The sequence below is a fragment of the Fulmarus glacialis genome, unplaced genomic scaffold (genome assembly GCF_000690835.1).
Source record: "Fulmarus glacialis isolate BGI_N327 unplaced genomic scaffold, ASM69083v1 scaffold7884, whole genome shotgun sequence".
Taxonomy (NCBI): Eukaryota; Metazoa; Chordata; class Aves; order Procellariiformes; family Procellariidae; genus Fulmarus; species Fulmarus glacialis.
In genome coordinates this window covers 27,842-52,560 of record NW_009207363.1, presented here as the reverse complement: position 1 = coordinate 52,560, position 24,719 = coordinate 27,842, and the positions used below count along the sequence as shown (strand labels likewise).

At 42.2% G+C, this 24,719-nt stretch overlaps 1 protein-coding gene across 1 annotated transcript in view; it reads right to left on the bottom strand.

The window, feature by feature from the left end:
• Nucleotides 1-3,983: 3,983 nt before the first annotated feature.
• The window catches only part of YEATS2 (YEATS domain containing 2), a 48,308-nt gene continuing 27,572 nt past the window's right edge, over nt 3,984-24,719 (bottom strand). The window contains exons 16-30 of the mRNA XM_009576068.1: nt 23,922-24,083; nt 22,216-22,328; nt 20,249-20,404; nt 19,352-19,525; nt 17,776-17,974; nt 14,693-14,824; nt 14,328-14,426; nt 13,173-13,284; nt 12,006-12,079; nt 10,809-10,888; nt 9,631-9,832; nt 8,024-8,250; nt 6,776-6,850; nt 5,273-5,346; nt 3,984-4,401 (exon numbers count right to left, since the gene is read on the bottom strand). Coding sequence (XP_009574363.1) covers nt 4,293-4,401; nt 5,273-5,346; nt 6,776-6,850; nt 8,024-8,250; nt 9,631-9,832; nt 10,809-10,888; nt 12,006-12,079; nt 13,173-13,284; nt 14,328-14,426; nt 14,693-14,824; nt 17,776-17,974; nt 19,352-19,525; nt 20,249-20,404; nt 22,216-22,328; nt 23,922-24,083 — 1,988 coding nt within the window. The 3' untranslated portion in view covers nt 3,984-4,292. The remainder of the gene's footprint in view (nt 4,402-5,272; nt 5,347-6,775; nt 6,851-8,023; nt 8,251-9,630; nt 9,833-10,808; nt 10,889-12,005; nt 12,080-13,172; nt 13,285-14,327; nt 14,427-14,692; nt 14,825-17,775; nt 17,975-19,351; nt 19,526-20,248; nt 20,405-22,215; nt 22,329-23,921; nt 24,084-24,719) is intronic.

Below are 24,719 nucleotides of genomic sequence, written 5' to 3'. Positions count from 1 at the left end.
CCGCTTGCTCCTGCACCAGCTCTGTGTGCAAATGGCTTCGTTTCTAAAGCAGACAGTTCGGCACCTTCTGGGCACGCTGCACCTGACCACCACGTCCTGGAGATGCGTTCATGAACGCGAGGACAGGGCTGCGGCAGCTAGGAGAGGAGGCACCGCGGTTAGCGTCACGGGCCCAGCCCACAGGGCGCAGTCGGCCTTCCGTGGCCACGTCGTCATTTGTTTGGCTCTGGCAGCGTAAAGGCATTGCAGTGTGTGCTCATTTAGGAGGCACTTTTGTGGGATTTAATACAAACAATAACGGGTTTTGCACTATTCTGAAAGACAATGGAGTGTGAAGTCTGCTCACAGACACCTCAGATTCCTCCCCACAGCCTGGGGAAAACCGAGAAGTTAGCTTTTCTTATTTTTTTCCGTTACTTTCTGTATGGGATGCCTGTGCCCAGGTGGTGGCTCTGTGAGGAGAGGCTGGGGGCTGCCCCGTGCCGGTTCCAGCCGGTTCCAACCGCCTCAGGGCAGCTGAGGGAGCTGAGCCCTGCAGAGGAGCCGGCGTGCTTGAGGCATGCTTAAGAAAGTGAGGAGGAAGGACCAGCAAAGAGGGACCGTTAAGGGCGACCCCCCCTTCCCTGCACCTCTTGAGGGGGGAGAGGAGGTGGGAGTTGGGAATGAAGGACTGAAGTAGAGTCTTAGGAAAAAAAGGGGTGGGGGGAAAGGTGGTTTACTTTTTTTGTCTTTGTTTCTCACCATCCAACTCTATTCTAACTGGCAAGAAGTTAAACATTTTCCCCAAGTTGAGTCTGTTTTGCCTATGACGGTAATTGGTATGCAATGTCCCTGTTTTTATCTTGACCCACAAGCTTTTTCACCTTATTTTCTCCCTCTGTTCTGCTGAAGGGGAGTGAGAGAGTGGCTGGGTGGGCATCTGGCAGCCGGCCAACGTCAACCCACCATGCTTTTCAATCTTCCACACAAACCAACTACTTGCTGTTTAAACCGGCTGCTCTAGAGAATGAAAAGTTGGAGGAGCTAAGCTTGCTGAGCTCCTGGCTTCCCTTCCCACAACCTCCAAAACCAAGATCTTTTAAAAATAATTAGAAAAGGGAAAAATTACCTTTTCATTCAGATCAATTCCACAACTACCAATTTTTATCCAGAACTAACTAAAACATTCTCAATATACAGAGCACACAAAAGTCTGTGGATTTGGAGAAACTTCTTTAAGTTGACAAGTGACAGTCAAGACAATCCTATCACAGCTAATAAAAGAATTTATTGTAAACATACGTATCTTACACAATTATACAGTATAATACAGATAACATGAAGGATTTAAACACTCAGCATTACAAATAGGTGCAATATTTGTAAAGAGATCTTTAACTTCTATCAAGACTCTTTAGAAAGCCAGAGAAATATACCATAACATTTCAACACACGGTATCATCTGTAGCATTCCACACGCACCTGAACGGGTGCATGAAATCCCACAACCTCTAACTTATCTCCAAGCAATTCCCACAGGAACTTCTCGCCAACACATTTTTCTCCCACCACTTTTCAAAATTCAAATAACTTGTTGCAAACGTTTCCTACATCTGAAGGACTAAACAAATGGGTTATTTTCTATCTGCTTTTAACAGATTTTTTCTTCGGCAAACTTTATATATTATTAATATAGCATCTCCTAGGAGAATAACCTGTGGTTGCTCAGAAATGAAGCAATAGATCTCCACTGCAAGAACCCCATTAAGAACAAGGGGCATTTACCTGCCTGCTTCAGGGCCAGGTTCAGGACTCATTCTGAAACTCCATTCCTCACAGAAAAGCAGGACACAGGCAAGGAAGCCACAATTTGCAAACAGATGCCCAAAGACGAGCTCCTGCATCCTCAAGAGCTGCTCCGGGCATATCAAAATCCCAGAAACTAAGCCCACAAGAGACAGGGGCTGGAAATGCATGTGTCATTGCAGAAGATCATAGCACGACTAAGTTTGCCCAAAAGGCTGTTCCCACACAACCTGCAGGCTGTCATAGCGATAGTGACAGGTATCTTGAAAATGCCCTTCTCTTTTGTAAAAGCTGTGTACAGGGGTGCCTGAAAGCAGTATGGACTTTGAGTTCACTACAGCCTACAAACGAAGTGTGGGACCTGCAGGTTCCTCCCGACTCTCAACACTGAGGTCAAACGTAACCACCACTACTCGACTCCTTCACACCGACCTCAGCCGAAAAACTAATGTCAGGGCTAAACTGTGCACTTTACTTGTGCAGGCAATCCTGCACTCAGCTCACCCAAACAAGCCAGGATTATCTTTTGAATCCAGAGCATCTGAAATGCCCTTTCTAGGGGGCATTTAAGTCCTTCTCTGAATGCTGTTTGGATTTCATCCATTGGTCCCATTTCCTAGATTCAAGGGCCAGGTTCTGCCACTCTTACTCAAGCGAACTGTAACTCCCTGTTAGCTCTGATTAACTGAGTGGGGCTTATCTGCAGACCCTAGTTTTATTTAAGGTGGAGAAGACAGCCAGCATCTCATCTGAGGTACATAGTACCTTCTTCAGTTTAAGAACTGCATCAAACCTACACTACTCTCCTTGGAAGCCTGAAACCACCCTCTAACTGAACCGTCTTCCACAGTTCCTGCACACTACTGGAGTTACCATCACCTGTCTTCTAGCCCAAAAAAAGCACCAAAAGATAACATTTTGAAGATTTCTGTTCCTATCCCAGGCCAGGAAAGATAACTGTAGTTTAATGTTTATAAAAGGCTTTGTATTGTCAAAGCACGGCACCAACAAGAGCAAGGCCTCAGTACACCCCTGTGAGGTAGGTATCCTGCTCCCCATGCTCAGAGATGGGGAAACTGAGGCACAGAGTGATTAAATCAAAGGCCATGCAGCAGATCAGAGATCCAGCTGAGATCAGCGCATTGGAGGTTCTGGCTGTTTGACCCATGCTCCACCCACATGACAGCACTGCCTCACAAAACAAGCACTCTGAAAGCATGACAGTCCAACAGGAGTCCCACCAACTTTGCAATGGCTTATTCACACTACTAGCAAGCACCCATGGGGCAGGACAAAGGGGTCGTGGATGTGGGGTGGTCAGGATGTTGTCAGCAAAGCCTTCTTCACCAAGGTGTTGATAGCCAGGCTGCAGACATGTCTCCTACACCAGTGATGTTCCTGAGACAGGTTAAGTGCTGGGGTTAGTAGCAGAATTTCTTCCTGCAGTCAAGACACCAGAGGAGCTCCCCGCTAGCAGCAAATCTCTGATTTTTTGATCCTATCAGGCCTCTCTGTGTTGAGCAGAACTTAAGCCAAAGTGGTGCTGCTCCCACAGCACTTCCCAATCCAAGCTGACTAATCATTAATGAATGCTGTCAAAACATTAAGACTTGTACAACACAGCTGGTCACCTGCCCTCCAGCACACTCCAAACCTTCTGGCAGCCTGGGTAGGCACTCACTGGGCAAGCAAAGGGTTTCAGCCAGTCCAAGCCCACAAACACTGAATACTGTTCTTGCTCCCCTCCTTTCCCATGCAGGACAAGTGGTAAGTCAAATCTTACCAAGCCTGACCACGGGTTTTCATCTTGACTGAGCATGTGCCAGCCTACCCTTTCTGAGGTGACTAAGAAGGGTGACATCTGACACCTCCTCTAGAGAGGCAAGGAATTTAGTTAGGTGACACTTAGCTGAATAAGCTAATGATAAGCCTACCCAGCTGTGTTCTCAGTCACATACACCATGCTCAAGCAGGACTCGCAGAATTTGTTGCAGCCATCAGCCTTCTGCTCCCCCATAACCAAGTTTAACCAACCAACCAACCCACCCATCTACTCAAATGACGCACCTTTAAAAGCTGCCTTTGACTTTTCTCATATTCAGAGTGCCAAAGCAACTGTTCTGCCCACTCCATGGGGAAATCAACTCGTATGTAGACTGCATCAAAAAGCATAATTTCTTTTTTTAAAAAAAATATTCAATCTCATCAATACAGTTGTCTCAGAGGGATCAGGCCTGTGAAGTCTCTCACAACTAGCAACTTGATGCAAACTGACAATGTTTGTTCAGCCACTGAACATACACTTACCCAGTAAACACTGACATTTAACAACTTGATTTGGAACAGAGCATCATTTTGTTGCATTAAGGTGCATCTTTAATTGGAGGTAACAATCTAGTAGCCCAATGTTATAAATGTATATAATAACGTCCTACAGAAATACTGGATTTGTCAATCCAACGTCAGTCATAAATCCACCTTTCCTGTAGCATCTTCTCTGGTCTATTTCATTGTTCCTCATTTAGTATCTTCATATGTTTGTTTGTGAGGAAGTCAAGAAAGGGAATACTACAGATGGCTTTGTGAATATTCATCACTGTGATCTCTCTTGGAGTCCTGCAGGGAACGCATCAGAGATGCTATTATAATACACAAAAAGACACGTGTCCATAAAGCAGCAAGTCAATAAATTTACTAACAGAGGGAAAAAACCAAAAGGTCAATCAAAAAAAAAGGATAAAAGAGCAGGTGTTAGAGCAACACAGGAAAAGCATTAAAATGTCACAGCACAAAAAAGCCACTCTCAAATGACTGGGGGAAACGTCTTGGGCTCTGGGACAGGAAAATCAAATACGATGTATTAATTCTTGAACTTCTATAGCACAGACTATATGTATATATTTGTATATATAACATATATACATATGTTTAATATATATTATATAAATATTTATATATTGCAAACATGTAAATATTTAAACTAAGCATTTTCTCATAGTGGTTTTTTTTTTTCCATTTCAAGCTATCCCAAATCATGGTGCTGAACAGAAATCAAAATGTGGCCTAATTGTGCCATAAAAATTACTCAGTATCTGAGCCAGAAAAGAGTATATCAGTAAAATAAAGAAGAGATTATTTAGGTTGTTTAAGTTCTGTCTGGCCAGGGATAAGTTGTCTACATGGTAACCTGAGACAGACAAGAGTGAGAAGGTTCTTCCAACATGGCTCTGTAGAAACAGGTCATCTGCCTTCGAGCGTGGCAACACCAGAGAATCCTGCCTCAGTTTTTAATGTTGTCTATGTTACCGCTCCTTTGCTACTATGGAGCTAAGAGAAGACAAACCCCCTTCCTAAGGCTTGGATCTTCCCAGAATATAGTTTATAAATTCCCTCACTCACATGGTCTGAGCTAATCTGACTAAATTCCTCAAGCAGTTCAGCCCTTAGTGCTGGCATAAGTGGTCTAAGAGGAAACAAACTGCTGTACCTGTTGTGAGGAGCTGTCTGGTATGCCACAGCCAGTGCTTGCCGTAGGATATCACTCATAAGCTGTTCAGTGGCCTGTGACAAAAGACGACGTTAGGAGACAGCATTATGAAATACGTGCTATTTGCTCGAGTATGAATGTAAAAACAGCTGAAATTCTGGCTTGCTTCAATCCTGTATTCGATCAGCAGGGGGCAGTTCAAGATGCCCAAGTGAGTTTTACTGGCACAGTAATAAGCACTGAGTATATTTAACAGAAAGAGACTTATAGATGCACAGAGCTCAGAGTGCAACTGCCCCGTCTGGTTTCTCTCTGGACCTGAAGAGCAGTATCTGCACAGCAGGGTGGATCCCATGTTCCAGAGCCTGTGCCTCAAAGAGCATTTTAGGGCCCTGCCTCTCGCACACCAGAGCCTGTTTTGTACATGGCAGATTCCAGATATTCTCCTGGGAACCGGTGTATGCTTGTTAGCTGCTCCCTGTGCTCATCAGGCTTGTCAAGACACTTTCACAAAAACCTTCCAGCCTGGACAGCAAGCAGATGGCAGCCGTATGCCCTACACACTTGGTTTAATCAAGGTTCAATCAAAAGCTAATTAAGGCTCTTGGCTTTCTGTGCCTGTATCAAGACTAGAGCTGAGGTTTCTGGGACATTCAGTCAGGAAAGCTGGCATAACTCTACAATTATAATGGAGCAATCTGATGGTTACTATCTGTGTCTACAAATGGATGTATCTGTATCTGAGTTCAACTATGATAAGTAACAGAGAGCACAGCAAAAGTGTGCATGCATGTACATGTGTGACCTGGAATTAATTAGCTTTTGTAAAACTGATCTTCTGATAAGCAGCAGTCTGTATAAACAACCCCCAAAATTGTGTTTGGCTTGAAACACAGCAGAGCACTGCTACAAATAATCTGTGTTAGCCTTCAGTCCAAACCCAAGAACTTCAATTCCATGCTGTTCAAAGCTTTGGTAAGAAACCATCTCTGTTTTTCCAAAATTGATTATGATAGATAAATGGTTTCTCGTACAAGGCAGAATTGCTGCTGTCTGTGGGAATTCAGCAGTCTCCCAGTACAGACAACACAGGCAAAAAGGAACTGAACAATATTTAGGAAAAAATAGCTAACCTCTTGTAAAGTAATCAAGTCTAACAGAACTCTGGCAGATTTCTCCCCCTTCCCCCCAAGTTCTGAGGGGTAGGACAAAGTAAGGGGTACTTTCAAAGTTACAGAATGAGTCAGTATCTTGCTGGACGTGAGAATCTGCAAATCACTATTCTGTGTCCAAGCCAACAAATCAGTTAGAAAGCTGGAAACACACACAGCAGTATATGACACTCTTTGGTCAGCTATGTATCTTTCTATACATGCACAAAGATAGACATCAGACTCTGCATCTCCTGATTTGATAAATGCATATTAATAAGGATATTCAATCTTTTTTCCTACATTATTGGGTTAATACAGTTACAGAAAGTAATGTGAAGTAATTTCTTACCTTTAAAATCATATCTTCTATTACTGATGCATAAACATTCTTCTGTACCTCAGCAGGCTGAAAAGAAATCCCTATCTATAAAATACGAGAGAAGAAAAAAATTAATACATCAAGTAACACAACCACGTTTTGCTACAGATGAGATGAGAATGAGGTAACAGAAACAATCTATTGCAAAGGCTAGTTAAAAAACAAGCAAGCAGACACGGCACAACTTTCAGGCAGTGTAATCTCAGACTTAATTTAAAAAAAAAATCTGGAGAAAATGAAGCTTCACCTTTAGAACAGCCTGCAGAAATGCCTCTAAAACATAGAAGAAACAAAAGCAGGTTTTAATTTTTGTTTCAGAAAGTCCACACAAAAACCAGGCTGCATTGGGTATCTTTGGATTGAGAATGGAAGCTCCATTTTAAAACTGTACGTATATCCAATCCATCTATACATAATCTTCCCTGCACCTAACTATGGCAACTGAAACCACTTTAAACAGTACTCCTGGCACAAAAGTTCCGCATCAAAAGAGTGTTTCATCGCCCAGTCACACTCTCATCATGCCTGTGCCCTTGCCACCTACATAGCAAGAGACTAGATACTGCAGAACCAAAGTTTTGTCCCTTGATGGCAGCATTTGAGATGGAGACAGAGATCCTTTCTTTCTCCTACAACTGCTGCATGCAAACCCCTCCTGCTGCTCCTGTCTCTGCTGGTTTCCTCCAAGCTCAGTCAGTCTCCTCTCTCTCCTTCCTCCTGCTGTGAGAGAAGACACCCCTCTCCCTTTCTTTTACCCTAATTTGAATAGGGAGGAAAAAACCCAAGCAGTAGAGAAGTTTGCTTCTTCTCTGTGGTCTTAGCTTTACCGCAACTCCTTTTCAGGAGCTGCTATTAAACAGCACTGCTCCAAGCAATGAGCCCAAATCTTTCACGTGATAGGACAGGAATAATTCAGTGCTAGTGCTCCTCTTCCCTCATTTCCCCTTGCTTCTAGCCTTCCAGGATGATTTTTCGGGTGCTAAGCTTTGCCACACAGCTACTCTGAAACGACCTCCCGGCTGGCATGCTTCACTTACTCCAGCCAGCACTGGCCAGCTGAGTGTCATGAGTCAGAAGGTCCAATTCTTCCAGGGCATTTATAAAAACTTTCATAAAGCATCCAGAGGCCCATATAGATGAAAGAAAGACAACTAAATAAATGTAAGACCACAACCAGCTTAACAGCAGTTCTTATTAGCTTTATGATTCACTTATTACCTTCTCTGCAGTGTCCCTCACAAAGTCTGATGCAGGCAAGGAAGCCAAGTAGAACTTCATCTCCTCTTGTTTCTCCTCCTGTTCTTTCTTAATGTTTATTTTTAATGGCTCACTAAAGTTGAGAATATCTACTTCCTCTTCGTGTTCTGGTTCTCGTTTCAGAAATTGCTGTAGTTCCTCTAGTTTTCGGCACAGCTCCTCACCACTGCTGTAAGATGAAGGGCATTCTGAAAAAGAAGGAATCAATTAAACACATGATAGGTTATGGAAAGCTGTTTATAAACAGATGCACGCTCAAAATATGGTAAGAAATTAAGGTAATTGGAAGTTATTTTTGTAGCTGCTACCAAACATAAGGATGAACAGAAACGCAAACAGTCATTGAAAGCCTTCTAATTATATCTTCATGACACTCATGGTCCTCTCCCTCATCTGCCCCTACACCAATCAGGAAGGCTGCATTTCAAAACCACGCTAATGTGAGTCTCCTGAACATTCCCACAGAAGCTTTTTGACAACTAGCAAAGCAGTCTGATGCTTTTCAACTTGCTTGGAGAAATGGAGTTTTTACTATGTAGGCACCATGTAGCACTAAATCATCTTTTACATTGCGACAAGTATTATCTTGCTTTTTAAGAAAAATCAGAAGACAGATTTGCAGTGGAACTGCAAAAGGGTAACCTCTTCTCTGCATGCTCAACACGAGCCAGTAAAACCTTTAGCGGAAAGCTACACAATAAACAAATTCTTTTCTTCAAAGACAAACACAAATCTAGTTATTTAGATATTATATTAAAAGGTGGATGTAGGCTTCCTTTCCACCTTCAACAACCGTAATACAGGTCCAGACTTAGCAAAGAATAATCAAATCCATACACTTCTGTGAAATACCTTAAATCCCTGTATGATCAGAACAGCAAAACATTCAGTTTTGGGAAAGGGATTATCTGAAGGTGAAACAAGGGAGCTTAACTGTGAAGAATGGATGAAATTAAAGATTTATGTTTAATATATACTAAAATGGACTGTGGAGACCCCAGAGCTATGCCTAGTACGATAATGTAGCAGCTGTAATAACACAAAGTGAAGCTTCACATGGGCCAATTCACTTCACTTTTGGTGGTAAATTAACCCCCACTGAGCTCCACACTACCACTGCCAGTTTTGGGGGTTTTTTTGTACCTGAACTCATTCACACTGTTTGTAGGGTAAGTCTTTTAACAGAGCCTAACCTACCCAAGGGCAGAACTGTCATTACTCCCTATGCTTTGTTTGTGTGCCCATTCATAAATGATTACACTGTGGGGCAAGAATGATCTCTCATAAGATTTATCTACACTGGGCCTCCAAAGGCCCCAAAGCACAGTAAAACCCAAAAGAGGCCCCAGAGAACATCAGGATTGGTAGGGAGAAGGGGCAGCCTCACTTGTAGGCTTGACCTTAAGATCTCCAACTTCTGTTATTCCAGAGTGAATCAAGTTAAAAAACACAGAAAGTAAGAATCCCTTCCTCCTGAAGCAGCAGCACGTGCGTGCATACACACAGTCTTAAGCCATTTAACAAACGGCATCTCTGGCAAAAAGGACTTTCTGTCCCTCCATACTCACCTGGCTCACTGTCTATCTGCGTCAGCACGTCTTCAATCGAGTCCTCATCGTTCCGCAAGGTCTCTGGGTCAGGTGGAGTGTAGCCATGACATCGACACCAGTGCACCACATGCTTTGTTTTCAGGGGTGTAATGTTGTGAAACCTGGGGTGCTTCTCTATGATTTCTTGTAGGATCTTTCTCACTGTCATTGCTCGTTGCCACTGTGACAAACCACAGGGAAAGCTCACCACACTGGCTAAAATGTTTAAGGCTAGACTATGGCCCAGACAATAATCCAGGTTGCAAGGAAAACAAAAGGAATGCCATTTTCTCAGAACTCAGAATGACAAGGAAAAACAAATGTGGAAGAAGGTCCTAATCCTGATATTAGGCAGCTGTAGGCAGGTCACTTAAACACTGCTTTCCCGTCCAAACAAAACCTCAAGAAAAAGGGACACACATTCACAGGGCCCCAGACACATTAGTCTTGACTTGAACTGTCTCATCTCCCGAGAAACACCTAAGATGGCATAGTGCAAGAAATCCACTAGAGCAAGATATGCTGCTCAAAATCTTGGTTAAACTCTTTAATCATTTAAGTTAGCAACAGCGAAGGGTCTAATCAGTTTTAATGTTTTTCCTGTAAAACTCCATAGCAACATGACAAAACTATGAAGAAATGGGGGAAATATAACAACCACAATACAAAAAGGTTAGATTAACTGAAATATTTATCTTTAGTGAACTGACAATCTATTTCAGCACTAGCATTGCTTATGTCAGATCCCTCAATTCTCTTCCTACAGAAAACAGACACAATTGCCATGAAAAGATGGACAAAGTATGTTGGGTAAAATTCCCATGACTGTAATATGCCACAGAGGAGTGATGAGGATAAAGTGCTAACAGCTCAGTTTGCAAAAATTCTGATTTTGAAAATGCTTCAAAAACATCTTATTTTGAACCAACTGAAAAACAGCCTTTAGAGTCCCTTCTGCTTGAGACAGTCTCTAAACATTAAACTAGATCACTACCTGGACACAAATCAGTGCGTCCTGCAGTAAGGAATGCTTCCATTTAAAATGCGACAGACTGCTTCAGAAAACAAATCAGCCAACAACAAGGAAGGTTCCATAATTCAGAAATCCTTCTTGTGTCCCTAATGACTGCTTATGAAACACGGGAGGAGAGGATTACCTCGGCTGCCCTCCTCTTCCCAATATTCCAGCTGTAATACTGTTCCACTGAACTAGCACAAAAAGAGCTTGCGTCTTCACCTAGAAAACACAAAGCCAAAAACAGTATTAAATTTTAATACGTGAAGTAAGATAAATTCTGGTTTTAATGTCATTTAGTGGAGAAGAAGAGGGAAACGTGTTTCACACTCATAGGATCAAGGACTGCAACTCTTAGAAATGCTGTGCTCTCTCTGAGCACAGCACAGATATGTGCAGCGGACACTTTGGCTTTTGAATGCAAAATCAGCATCCCTCTTGGTCAGGATATACAGACATCTGTGGCTATGGGCTGTTTTAAGCCCCTTCTTCCCCCCACAACTGTAATGATGTAGACCTGTAAGTCTGTCTTACTGGTCGAAGTCTCTTCCTTTGGAAAACATTTTCGCTGTGAACAAATGGCAATATAAAAATGAAACAGTGAAAAGGTTTCCTGGCAAAACCATAAAACATGAGGGGATATTAATCCTAAGCAACAGATTCATGAATGCTACTGTAGGCCACAGAGCTGTATGTAATGAAAGCTTTACTGTGCCACCCACTCCTACTTTGCTTACTGTGCTTATCTTGAGAGGGTTCGCCCTACCCAGTCTCCAGGACCGCTTGTTCAAAGTGCATTCGTTACCAGAGAAAGCTGATACATTTTCAGCTATGTACATGAGTAAGAAGTATGCAATTATAAAGTACTATAATAGATTAAAAGTTTCTCTGCAAACTACCACCTTTTGTTTTTTAAAAAAAAAAAAAAAAAGGCAAAAACCCCAACAACACACTGAGCTATGTTATCATATTTGCAAGCATTTCTGAAACCCTGACATTAAACTAAAAAAAAAAAAAACCCACAACAACAAAAAAAACCAGCACACATCTATTAAGGACAAACCAGGGAAAAGAAGACCTACTTGCAGCTGTTATGTGAGGAAATAAAATCTATTTCTAACCAAAAAACAGGTGAAAGTTAATAACTGCTGACAACATACTTGGCTTTACTGGAAGAACCTGATTCTAAGCATCTTTAGAACAACCCCTGGAGTAAGCTCTCTAGGACAATGGCTTCATTTCATTTTGCCTTTCAATAATTTTTGTGGCTACAGAGTATGCAAGGCATTCTGTTGATACATTGAAAATAGAAAGCAAAGCCTTTTCATTTACTGCTTACTTTTTTCAGCAATTAATGGAACCTTCTTCACTATTGCTGTTAAAAGCTGCTGGATGTTCTCCAAATATTCTATGCTGCAAGGGATAAAAAGAATCACAATGAAGAATACTGTTAGAAGCAATGAAACAGATGCAAAAGGTTTCAAAATCACTGCATGGTTTAAAGTCCCTAGCCCCAAGGCATTATAGCAATGTTAGTATGAGGATACACCATTATGTCCCAATCTGGAGAAGGTATTTCAAACTGCCCTTCCACTTGCCGAAGTGTCCACATCTGAAGCTGCATTTGTCATGATGAAGAAACTGAAGACAGGCTTTTTTGGACAGGCTTGGAAGAAATCCCTGCATCATCTCACAATCTGCAACACTACTTTGAGGGATAAGACGCACCTATTAGTGCAGGCTGTCCCAGTAGGAACATGGGATACTGCATAGGAAGCTTTGTACTTACGGGAGTTTAGGTAAATTTTACTTAACCAGCCATGCTGTATTTAACTGGCAAGAACTGTATTCTCCATTAGTTATTTTATAACTAAGATAATTTCCAGTGTGTAGTGACTTAAGATTTATTCCTGTCTCCCACACATACTCTCCACCAGGGTAATGTCTGCAGGGATATGTCGGAATAACAAAACTTTTCAAAACATGGAGACAGGAAAGTCAGCCACTGGAGGAATCAAGAGCAGAAGAAACATCCTACACATTGTAAGAAATATGCAGAGAAATATATGAGCCTTTCAAGACTAGAGGCAAGAAGAGAGACAGTTCTACTTATCTCAGATGCCCCTTTTTTGACCTGCATTTCACTGGGCAGTTTGACCTCAATAAGGACACACAATGACAAAGGGAATTATACTAGCAGTGGATGATAAAGAGGTTTTAGCAGCTTGAGATTTTAGCAAACCCCAAAACAACTGCAAACCTTCAAATAATTTTTTTCCCCTTTCATGAGCCCTGCATACAAATCCATTTACAAAGAAAATATTGCAACAGTCTGAAACAAATGCCAGCCAAAAGGATTAGTACTGATACAGCAGCGTACGGGACAGAAGATTTTATAATGTATTTCTAGGTCAAACTTAACACTACTGCATGTATCTCTAGAACCTCCTCCTTTCCCCCTGGTATTTCAAAGATCAGAAATCCTTATAGAGAAATGAACAATTACTTGATAACATAATTCCCAAGTTCGGAGCTCTCTTCTGTTTTTACTGCTGCTTGGCCTTCTTGGGTACCCACAGAACTGCAGTTTTGTCCTGTTGAATCAGGCTCCATCTTAACTTCAAAGAAACAGAACACATTTTAAGAGACAAAAAGTACAGTCAGCTTAATAAAGAAGGTCTTGCGAGACTCCAGTAAGACTGAAAGTCTTACATAACATCACTTAATTTGTTGTTTGCATTCTGATTGTTAAGCGTCACCAAATCTGGCCTTCAATTCTGCTGAAAGAAAGCCACCAGAACATGTGTGTCCCCCCTCCAAATCTCAACATGCTCACATCTTATCCTTTTTAGAAAATTTGGATTTGCATAATCAATTGCTGATGTTTTGCATATTACTGCCTGATCTAAATTGACCTGCCTGCAAATGTACATTGGCCTTTCTGTAAACAAAGAGCTGTATAGAAAACTACTAACTGTTTTAGCAAGAAGTGACATTTCAAAATAAGAACTTTCTTGAAGACATCACTGATTTTGACATCAGTGAACTTTCTCACATCTGGGATGGAACTCTGGTGAGACAGGAGCAGGAGAGACAGAGATGTTCCCAACCCAGAACAGCCAGGCAGCCTGGTCATTCATCTGGGATGGGAGAGGTGCATGACAGTTCTGCAAGAACTGGACTTTGAGTATCTCAGCTCTGGCCTATGCATATTCTGGGAAGTACTGTATGTAATCTTTCCTCTGTGTGTGTGTGTGCGTGTGCACATGTCCTGTCTACATCTAGTGCTGCTGGAAAGCATTCTCCAGTACATTTCACCATAGTCACTATTCTGAGTACAGCAGTAACTGTGATTAAATACATGCTACTCTATGCATTTCTGCAATGACGGACTGAAACAATAAACGTTTAAGGTACTCATGGTAGCTTTCTAGAACATCCTCATTTCTCTCTGTACTTGCCTATGCTTTGGGATTTATTGAGGGGGAAGTCACTGTTAATTTCCTAGTACCCAGATGCCATTTTTACTTGATTTAAATCCTACAAACAACAGAAATAAAGGAACCCACAGTCACAGGGTCTACTTTCATAGTCAGGCCACTTGCATAAAGCAGCACCAGCTTATTTCTACTACTTATCTTACTGAGAAATTCCTTGTTACCTTTAGTGATGGATGCTGTAGAGGGACTAGGGACAACCATACTTGCTGCTGTGACAGCTGTAACAGCTGAAATTTTGCTGGTAGAAAGTGACTGTATCACTGGAGAGGAACACCAAAAAACAAAACAAAACAAAAACCATAACAAAGAAAAGAAAAAGAAAAAAAAAATCAAACTTCATACACTTTGACAAATAACCACGTTCAGAAGCAACACAGTGTTTGCAGCACAAAGTTTAGGGATGAATTTCCTTGCTACATTTTCTTCTATCTCTAACTTTGGACCATGTATGCCAACAGTGACCAAGAGCTACCCTGTGTCAAAGGGGATTTTCAAACACCGTCTGTCATCCTCCTCTGCCCTTTACCTTTGTTCATAGGCATGAGTATTGTCTGAACACCTCCAGAAGCTGTGTTTACACCGAGCTGTTTAAGCTGGCTGGGAACTGTCAGAACAGCCTGCTGTGGACTAGACTGATTTGAGTGGATTTTTAGCAACCCTGCAAGAAGAACGGAAGACAAAACGTTAAATAAAACACACCATTTTGTTTATCTTCAGCTACTTCTCTCCCTTTCTGCCTGAATCACGATGGCATGTAAGCTAGCACTGCCACCCTCTTAACAAGCCACAGTTCAGTGAACTGTCAGACAAGTTTTTACTGACACAAATGACGGCTAAAATACTGCCCACAGTGTGCGCAGTATTACATGCCACACAGCGCTCGGATATTTGTGAGGCAGGTTTCCTAATTATGTAAGTAACCTTAAGTAAAAGTTGATGTAACACAAACCTTTCAACTGAAGCAGGCTCAGCACAGAGTAAAACACTCTTGTCAGAATAAGACCTTGTGCTCAAGGGTCTGGTAAGCCAGTGACCGACAGCTCTGTTTTACTTACTCAGCCACTCTCACTGAGGTACCCAAGTGCCACACACACCTCTGCAATTCAGCCTAGCAGCATCCACTGCAATCAGCAGAACACAACCAACCATGTTTTAACTAAGTGACAAGCCCAAGGCTGCGCAGCAAGTCTGATGAAAGACATGCCTGAACTGAGCGTCCTGTGTCTTTCTGTAACATGCACTGAATACATCCATAAGGATGGCTAATCAAGCTATGAAGCATATTGAAGTGGGGACTGAATGAAATCACTGATTTTAGTCAAGGCTAAAAGAACAAGCAGGACATTCAGATATTAACAGCATTATCAATGGCAGCACCCAGTGACTTTGGTGGAAACTAGTACGGCTTCAAGCTGCGCCAGTGCCATGGGCGAGGAGCACTCATCACCTGTCCACCAGCTCTCTCCTCCACAGTGATGACACCTCAAGCCAGCACTCTAATACTGTGATTTGGGCCTATGTCCATCCTTTCTACTGCTAAACTGGCTACTTTCAATACAATTGTATTCAATCTATAGCTAACTTTTATTCAGATTGTGGAAGTTTAGTAGGCTTCTATTTTAGAACATTGCCAACAGTACATTTCTTAGTTTCATGACAGTAATTTCATACTCACGATTTGTTTCAAGATAAAGTTTCCATTTCGCTCATAATTTATTATTCTTGTGTAAAAAACGTAACTGCCTTCCAAGTACTAGACATGCAAGGTCTGCTGCAGATATCTCTTGGTTTGGAAGATGCATAGCACTGGTCAGTTAGGCCTTCACCACCAGGGAAGAAGGCTAACCTAGTATTACCAATTCATTTTTTAAACATTTTAGTCTATTTAAGACTCATTTAAATAAAAGCCCATATTTTTAGAATTAAAAATCTGACTGCTACATGTCTTGGCAAAACCACCTCCAGCCTTCTCAAACACACAGCCCAAAGATGGCCACATTCTGTGGTGGTGGCTGGCTCCTTTGATACACTGACACCCAGCAGTTCTTCTGGGGATGTTAAATGGTGAACCAAAGGTCTCTTTTGGCACAGAGCCGGTCTCCAGCAAGCAATTAAATGCTCATGGCTTTGCAAGTTTCTTCCCAGAACAGTTTACCACTCTTTGAGAAAGTGCATCATTTAAAAGTGTGCCTTGGGGGACGTCCCAAGTGTGTGATGCACAGACGTGTCAGGATAGCACAGCAAGGGCCCAAACAGCAAGGCGGGTAAGAAGGGACATTTTCAACTAACCCTATTAAACCTGATGGATGGGGGTGTTTTGCATTGTTCATTGCAAAACAATGGGAAATTTTGAGATTCTTTTTTAAAAGTTGCCTTTAAAAATAGGAATCTCCAGAATTTTAAAAGGGTTTTGTTTTGGTTTGTTTGTTTGTTTTGTGGTGGTTTTTTTTTAAACATCAAAATAACTGCTTCTTTTGGGATTCATGGTGAAGTCAGTGCCTCAGGTTACAAAAAAACCCCCCACCATCTAGATGATACTCTCATACCTAAATGGCAGTCTTAATCTGAAAGTTACTTAGAATGGCGTATTTCCTACAAAAAAACTCTTGCTGCTTTGTTTGCAAAGAGGAAAATACTCAACTGCTTATTGCAGAATTGTGGCAGTCCTACCAGACTCTGTTATTTACTTTCAAGTTCTGCAAAACGAAGTGATGAAAAAAGGAGGAGTTTGGAAGACTGTGTATGTAGGAAACAAGAAGAGCTGCTTCAAAAAGGCAGCTCAGATGGGCTCAGTGTCACTTACTTTTTCTTTTCTGTGTTTGTACTCTGTTTCCACTTTGTAAGAAATCACTTCAAATGAACAAAACATGCCAGCGGGTAAATTAGGAGTCAAAATGAAAATTTCTGATTTTAACCCATAATACTTAAATTAAACCTGCTGTATTTGCTCTCCATGATAAAAAGATACTGGAGGACAATAGAATTAAATAAGGAAAGCTCCCCTCCACATAAGGGCCATCCATCTTTATTACCTCTTCTTTATTAACTTGAAACATTCCAGATCCAATCTACCTCACTGTACTTAATGGATTTTGACTTCAAAGCCTCCAGTTCCCCCTAATCAACACCTCTCTCTTTTCCAAGCTAAACAGAGCAGATAGAAAGCCTCAAAGCCAAATTCTGCTCATGCAGCTTCTCCGACTTCAGTGGAGTTTCACTTTCACAAACTAATCAAGTCTTAGTATCGCTGATACCTTGATAGTTTCAGCATTCAGTGGTACACCGTGCTCTTGAATAGGCAGAATGCATCTTCTAATGAGAACATGGCATGAAAACCAAAATCCCTCTCCAATACAAACGGGCAACTCGAACTGTTATTTGTAACAGATACAGTCAATGCACTTATGTGACAGGATGTCAAATTATTTACACATCTCTTTGGCTAAGCCAAAAGTTATGCTACTAAGGTATGCTTTAGAAAGCATGACTTTACTTTTCCACATTCACAAATGCAGGTGACTACATTCTTCCATTTACAGTGAAGACATCTAAATAACTCACATCTGGTTTCTAACTTTCTATAGGAAAGGCATGAAGGGAGTTTAATACCTGATACTGCAGCTTTTCCAGTCACAGGCGTTGGTGTAGTCATCAGAGAAGCAACACTTACAACAGTAGAAGTAGCAGTCTTATTCACTACTGATGAAGTAGACTGGCTCTGGCTTATACAGATTTGGTGTTGTTGTCCAGATGTCTTTGCTGTAGGAGTTCCAGAAGACGATGAACTGGAACCTGCATTATCTATTTGCTGCATAAAAGAGGCAGAGAGGGATTACAAATTCCTTTTCATGTCATAGATGATTCAACAATAAGCACAACGAGGGAGTATCTAGAAGTAGCAAAACCAAATGTCTATTCACTTATCATTAAGAAGCAAGAGGTTCTCAAGCACATATCCAAAAACCCATATACAGTGATGGTACATATAGAATGGAGGCTGTTTCAAGCAGACAAAGTGAAACTACACACACAGGAACTGCTACCACAACTGCTTTGATAGTATCTGGATTCAGGTCCCTTGACTTCAAGCAAGCAGCTAGACCTCCAGATGAGAAATTTGACCCAGGAATGTTTCATGTTTCCCTGCTGCTCAGAAGTCCAGAGATATCAGCAGAGAAATGGGAAAAAAGTTTGGGATAAAGAGGCTGGATGGAAAAATTTCTATGTCTGCAGCTTCACTGAGAGCTGTAAAAAAAAAGTGAGTAGCATTTAACACAAATTTTAGCATCTTCACCTATATATGCTGCATATGCCAGTGTTCAGCCCTCTGAGGGCAGCATGGCGTTAACTCTCCTCTTGTTTAATCTTTGCCTCTCCGCAGGCAAAAGCAGTGATGCTGGGGGAACCCTCCCAGTGAACTATACACTGTCCTTTTTGCTGCCTCCTCCTCCCCACCCTGTGAACTCCAAGTCCACTCCAGGTGGAAAACCTGCATCAGTTGGATACATGTCTGCATCCACACAAAAGAGCATTCACACTAGCAATGCAAACATTTTACTTCCAACCTCACACTATGCCGAAGCACCTTGTTCCAAGGCTGCACTGTTATGACTTCCCCGGGGTGGAGAGGAGTGACATCCTTTGAACACAATCAGGACCGAAGAACCACGAACCCTGGTCACTGCCAGCCTCTGAAATCTGTTGATGGCAGATCGGGCACTAAGCACCATGGAGGGCCTGTGATCTCAGAGAAGCGACCTACAGGCTAGTTACGGCTGGCTTTCACTGGCCTGCTGGATACAGAGCTTCAGGCATTTCAGATTCTTCTGCACATTTTTGTGCCAGCGACAGATCTGATCTGTATGATTGCAAAAGCTGTTTCAGATAAAGCCTTTCTTGCCTACCTGAATTTTAACAACATTAAAAGCAAGAAAGTGCAAGTTTTAGTTTCTCTTCTCCCCTTGTTTCTTCACAGATACTACTTTGTGCCGAACAGCAAAAAAGCCAACAGAAAAAGAGTTGCGTGCACTGTGCTGGAACACAAGTAAAAGCAGACCCACCAGCAAAGCTGACTGAAAAGAAGAATACCAACAGGGGAAAAAAGCAGCCAACGTCCTTTCCTGGGGATTACACTGGCTAGAGTGCAAAAGTTATATTACAGAATATTGGCAAAGTTGTTTCTCACCTGGGCCACCCCGTTTGTGGGAAGGGCCATGGCAGGAGCAGCAGCTGTGGTGATAACACCTCCCGATACTCTCAGCACAGTGGTGCCAGGTTTGGAGAGCTGGGACGAGGCAGGTACTGATTTTATAGACCCATCTGATATTTTCATCAGCGATGTCTGTCCACTGGCTGCAGCCTTGAAAGAGAATTCATAAAGAAAAAGGTGTATTTGTTTGGATTTTTTTTAAAATGACTTTAAAAAAACCACCACAACAACAAAACAAACAAGACAAATGCTTCTTATATGACTGAAATATATTTTCAAAAGACTTTTGAAAAAGGCAAATTGTGGCAATAGTAGCTAGAACAAAATTATCACCTTAGAAATCAACTTTATCAGACTCTTGATTTGGCAAAAATATGCTGATCAATCTTGAATTTTGGATGATCAATTACAAGTACTCTTGGGGAGTTTGAATTTCAGTGGACCACTTGGTAGTTTTTAAAAGAAGGGCCTTTGAGGGATACCAAAACCAAAAATTTTTAAGAGATTTAGCGGGTGACCCATTTATAAGGTTCAAATATTTAAGCACATTTTTGCACCTGACTGTATTCACTTTTCTAATTCTATTTTACTAAGAAATCCCAGAGCACATTTACAAACTAGAAACCCAAGCTCACACATGACCCACTTTGAGAACAGAAATAAAACTGGAAAATTGTGGTCTGATATCTGCATACGAAAGTAGGCCTTCATGTTCTTTCCTTATCATAGTACAGCCAGCATCATACTTGTACAAAAACCAAACCAAACCAAACAACTACAAAATGAAAAGCTTTCATAATGTCTTGCTGTGGTTCCTATACTTTATCTGACAAAATGCTGACTGGTAAGAGAGAAACACGATTTGCACATTACCTGTGTAAATAGAGCTGTTTTCTGTCCAGTTATCACTTTCAGTGCTTGTCCTTGTGTGGAAGATGCTCCGACTCCTACATTGCCCTGAACAACTGAAGCTGGAGTCAGCTGCTTCCCAGAACCCTGAGGAGAAGGCTGGCCGACCAGAAAGGTGCCCTGCTCCAGAAACGAGTTAGGGAGGTTAGCACTTTGAAACACAGTTAAACATCAACAGAAATCTAGGAGGATCAATACAGGATACAAGCCTGTAGCTGTAATGCAACAACAATGTTTCATCTTCTAAAGCAAGGCACTGCTAATTACAGTGGATGCTTCTGCACTAAGAGCTGGACACAGCCTTCTCTTCTTGGTGCAGAACACCACTTTCTGATGCAAGGGAAGGGGTGAAAAAGCCACAATCAGTTTCCTGTCTTGTCAGAGGCATCCACTACAATTTAACACACCTCACGCTCTATAAATTCATTCTTTGTGACAAATGCTGCTTAGCATGCAAGATCAGAGAGGCTACTGCTGGGCTAGGCACAAAAAGAGAGAAATCGAGACATTCTGTCACCTTTTCACTTCAAATATATTTAGTCCCCTCCACGAAGACTATGTATTCAGAGCTCAGCATACAGAAATCACAGCGACAACTGGAGGCGTGCACTCTAACAACCTACCGCCAGAAACCTTGCCACCCTTCCTGCTTCTCATCAGTGTTCACGTGCTACCCTTCAGAAGCTTCATTCACCCACTATCACACATGGACCTCTTCACACTATCTTCTGTTTTCTCATTTTTCTTCCTTACTCAGCCTTGCTGCTTCTCTCCAATAATCACAGAATACCAGGTTGGAAGGGACCTCAAGGATCATCTGGTCCAACTTTCCTTATCAAAAGCACAGTCTAGACAAGATGGTCCAGCACCCTGTCCATCCGAATCTTAAAAGTGTCCAATGTTGGGGAATCCACTATTCTCCCTGGGGAGATTATTCCAATGGCTGGTTGTTCTCTCTTGTGTCCAATCAGAAACTCCCCAGGAGTAACTTGTACCCATTACCCCCCGTCTCTTCCATGCAACTCCTTGTAAAAAAGGAGTCTCCATCTTCTTTGTAGCCACCCTTTAAATACTGGAACATGGTGATAAGGTCTCCCCTAAGCGTTCTTTTCTCAAGGCTGAACAAACCCAGTTCTCTCACCCTTTCCTCACATGGCAGGCTTCCCAGTCCTTTGTCCATTTTTGTGGCCCTTCTCTGGACCCTCTCCAGCCTGTCCACACTTTTTTTGTATAGCGGGGACCAAAACTGACAACCACTGAGTAGAATGGGATAATGACTTCTTTATCTCTGCTTGCGATGACCTTGTTGATGCCAACCAGCATCCTGTTGGCTTTCTTTGCTGCAGCAGCACACTGTTCACTCATATTGAACTTGTTGTCCACCAGGACCCCCAGGTCCCTTTCCAGAGAGCTGTTCCCCAACCGGGTAGATCCCAGCCTGTACTGCACTCCTGGATTATGTTTTCCCATGTGCAAGACCTCACATTTGTCTTTGCTGAACTTCGTAAGGTTCTTGTCACCCCACTCTTCCTTTATTCTCCTATCTCTACTGCTTTCCTCCAATTCTTATACATCCTACTGTGTAAGATAACTCTTCATCTCTGTCATAACACCTCTCTTGTTTTGGAGACCCTTTGGAGACTCTGTCTCTTCTCCATCCACTGGTTGCCCTGGTCTTACTCAGTGCTGCTTTCTCAGCCCACAGGGAACCATGAGGGGGCTGCAAGGGGAGGTGAGGGGCAGAGATGTGCCAATAGCAACAGCAAGTGGTAAAGCAGGTGCCTGGCAGAGGGGAGAGAGGCAAGGGTTGTTAGAGAGGATCTAGATCCCCCTAGAATGTTTCATGTACTACAGAACCACAGGATATCCACATATTACCACTGCAGCCTGAAATGTCGATCTGCTTCAATTAAGATGCTTACACCACTGACCTGGGGTGTCTGCTTCAGGATGTAGGATGTATAGGTGAGGTGCTGTGACAAGTTACTGCTTGTGCTTTGGGTTCCTCCTCCTCCACTATGCGTAGAAGAACCAGATTGGAGACCTGTAACCAGAAGAAAAGGCTTGACCCTTTGGTAACCAGACACTATCAGCTGCTAAAGCATCCCTGTATATACAAGTAACTGAAAACACTTTGCAAGATGCTTGCTGCCACATGTTTTGCAGTTGAATAATATTATTACCCAGTACAGCACAGCTCAGATGTGTTGCTGTGCTCTCTTATACCTCAGCAAATGCCATGAATGAAAGGGGCTCTGGGGGAAATAAGGAGGACTGGTGGGCAAGCAAAGGCTTGTTTTTCAGGCTGTTTTGAATTTTCTATCAAAAGAAGATGCTGTCCAACAGATGAACAGTCTTTTCATCAGTCTTTTGCAGGTTATGAATCTGCAGCAGAAGCCCTAGAAATACTCTGAATCCCACTGGCTTCTTAATTTTGCTTTTGTTGGCTGTTCCAATGCAATTTTCTTAACAGAGTATTAGATCATGGATACCAAGCAGTGGTAATTTGCAGCGACACTTTGATATTGCTCTGCCTCCAGAAAGAACACCCTGGACACAGACTTTTTTGCAGCCTCTCATTAAGAAATAAGGGTAAAAAAAAAAACCCCAACAACTGTCATAAAAATCACAAGTATTTGCTCTTCCTCAAAGCCTGTGAGATTATTTCCGTGTCAAGGTTGGACTGCCCCAGCTGCCTCACTAAATCTCAAGCAATGGGGTTCCCATCACAAGTTCTACAGCCCAAAAACCTTCACAAACAGTATCTACTTTTTCAGTGACACGTACTCTATTGCCATGTTGCTGGTATTTACAGCCTTATATATTAAACTGAATAATACCTCTTCCTTACAGCCAGTATCAGAACTGGGAGCAAAAAGTTTACACCCAATCCATCTCCCATCCCAAACCCCAGCCTCAAAAGGAGCATTCTGGAGAAGGCTCACAACAAAACTCTTCATCTACACAGTCCAAAACTTGCATCATGCTGTCCCTCGGGCAATAGCACACTATAAACAAAGTATCGCCCATCGGAACTATTTTAGCAATGTAATTCTCCACGTATTTCACAGTGAGTTTGATTCCCAAGTCCATTAACAACAAAGTGTTTCTGCTGGTCTCAACAGCTTGGGGCCAAACCTTGTATCAATATTCAAAAAGATTCCCCCCCCCCCATTCCAGATACAGTATCTTGTTCTTTTCAAAGTTAATTTCTTATGTTTCTATTTTCTCCAGGGTGTCATGCCATTACTTATTAATAGCTTTCAAAACTGCATTCAAATCCACCTCAGGTTTACATCACGAAAATGCAGTTGTCTCTTCCTATGATCTTCCTTGATCACAACGAAGAGTTAAAGACAACGCTTCACTGAATTTTGAGGAAAATTACACTGTCTGCTTTCAGCACAGAGAGAAAGGCATTGAGAGCACTGCATGAAAAGCAGTTTCATCTAAAACAGAAGCCACTTGTGAAATCTCAGTCTTAAAAAGCACCACATACTGTGTTGTTGTGAACAAAGAAACCCCATCCCATTACTGAGTTCCACACTACCAGGATGCTTTATAGCAAAAATGCCAAACGTATTAATTATGCAGTGATTACATTATTTAACTCATTAGATTTCCCTGCAAGACTAACTAGCATTATTTGTGGCTCGCAGTATGGCTCCTTGGGGTATCAGAAGCAGTTTTCCTTTCCCAGAAGGATTCTTGCTGTTCGTGGTGAGGTACAGTTTGGTGCCTGGTGGTAAGTTTGCCAAGTTTGCCAGGTTGGTGGCTGGTAACTGCAGTGTGGCCATCACTAGAAAGAAAGAATAAAAAGAAATAAAACTACTGCTTGCAGAAGGTAGTATGCATTGAAATCTGCACTAGATGAAAGTACTAGGAGTGACGTGCAGCTAGCCTCTGATAATCCATACTGGCCTAACCGCAGATTAACTCCACCAGTGATGCACAGGCACTTTTCTGAATAGGTCTGAAAAAAATCTCTCTGAGTGCAGTACCACTTATGGCTGCAGGCCAAAGCAGCACAGCCATGGGGTCTACAGGCTCACTCCAGTCCAGAGGCCACACAACACCTTCCAAACAGTCCAGAGCCTGGGCTAACATGCTCAGCTAAAGCCAGCTGTGTGCAGAAGCAGGCAGGGTGCTTCTGCCCACACTCCCGTAACTGTAAGCACTGGGGAAGATGTGAAGATGCAATAAAGACAGTCTGGCTCTTGTTGGTTGGATTTATGTGGAGCCCTTTGAGCATCTAAGAACCACAATGCTGGGCAAAAATGTGAGACCCGGCTCCGTGAAAGTCTACTAGGTCTCTAGCACATTCTATCTGATACCTGCTCACAGAAAACTGCATGTTTTAAAGTACTTGTGCTCCCTCTTCCCCCTTAGATAATGAGTTAACATTTTCTTTATTACTAATCTCAGTCAGCCTGAA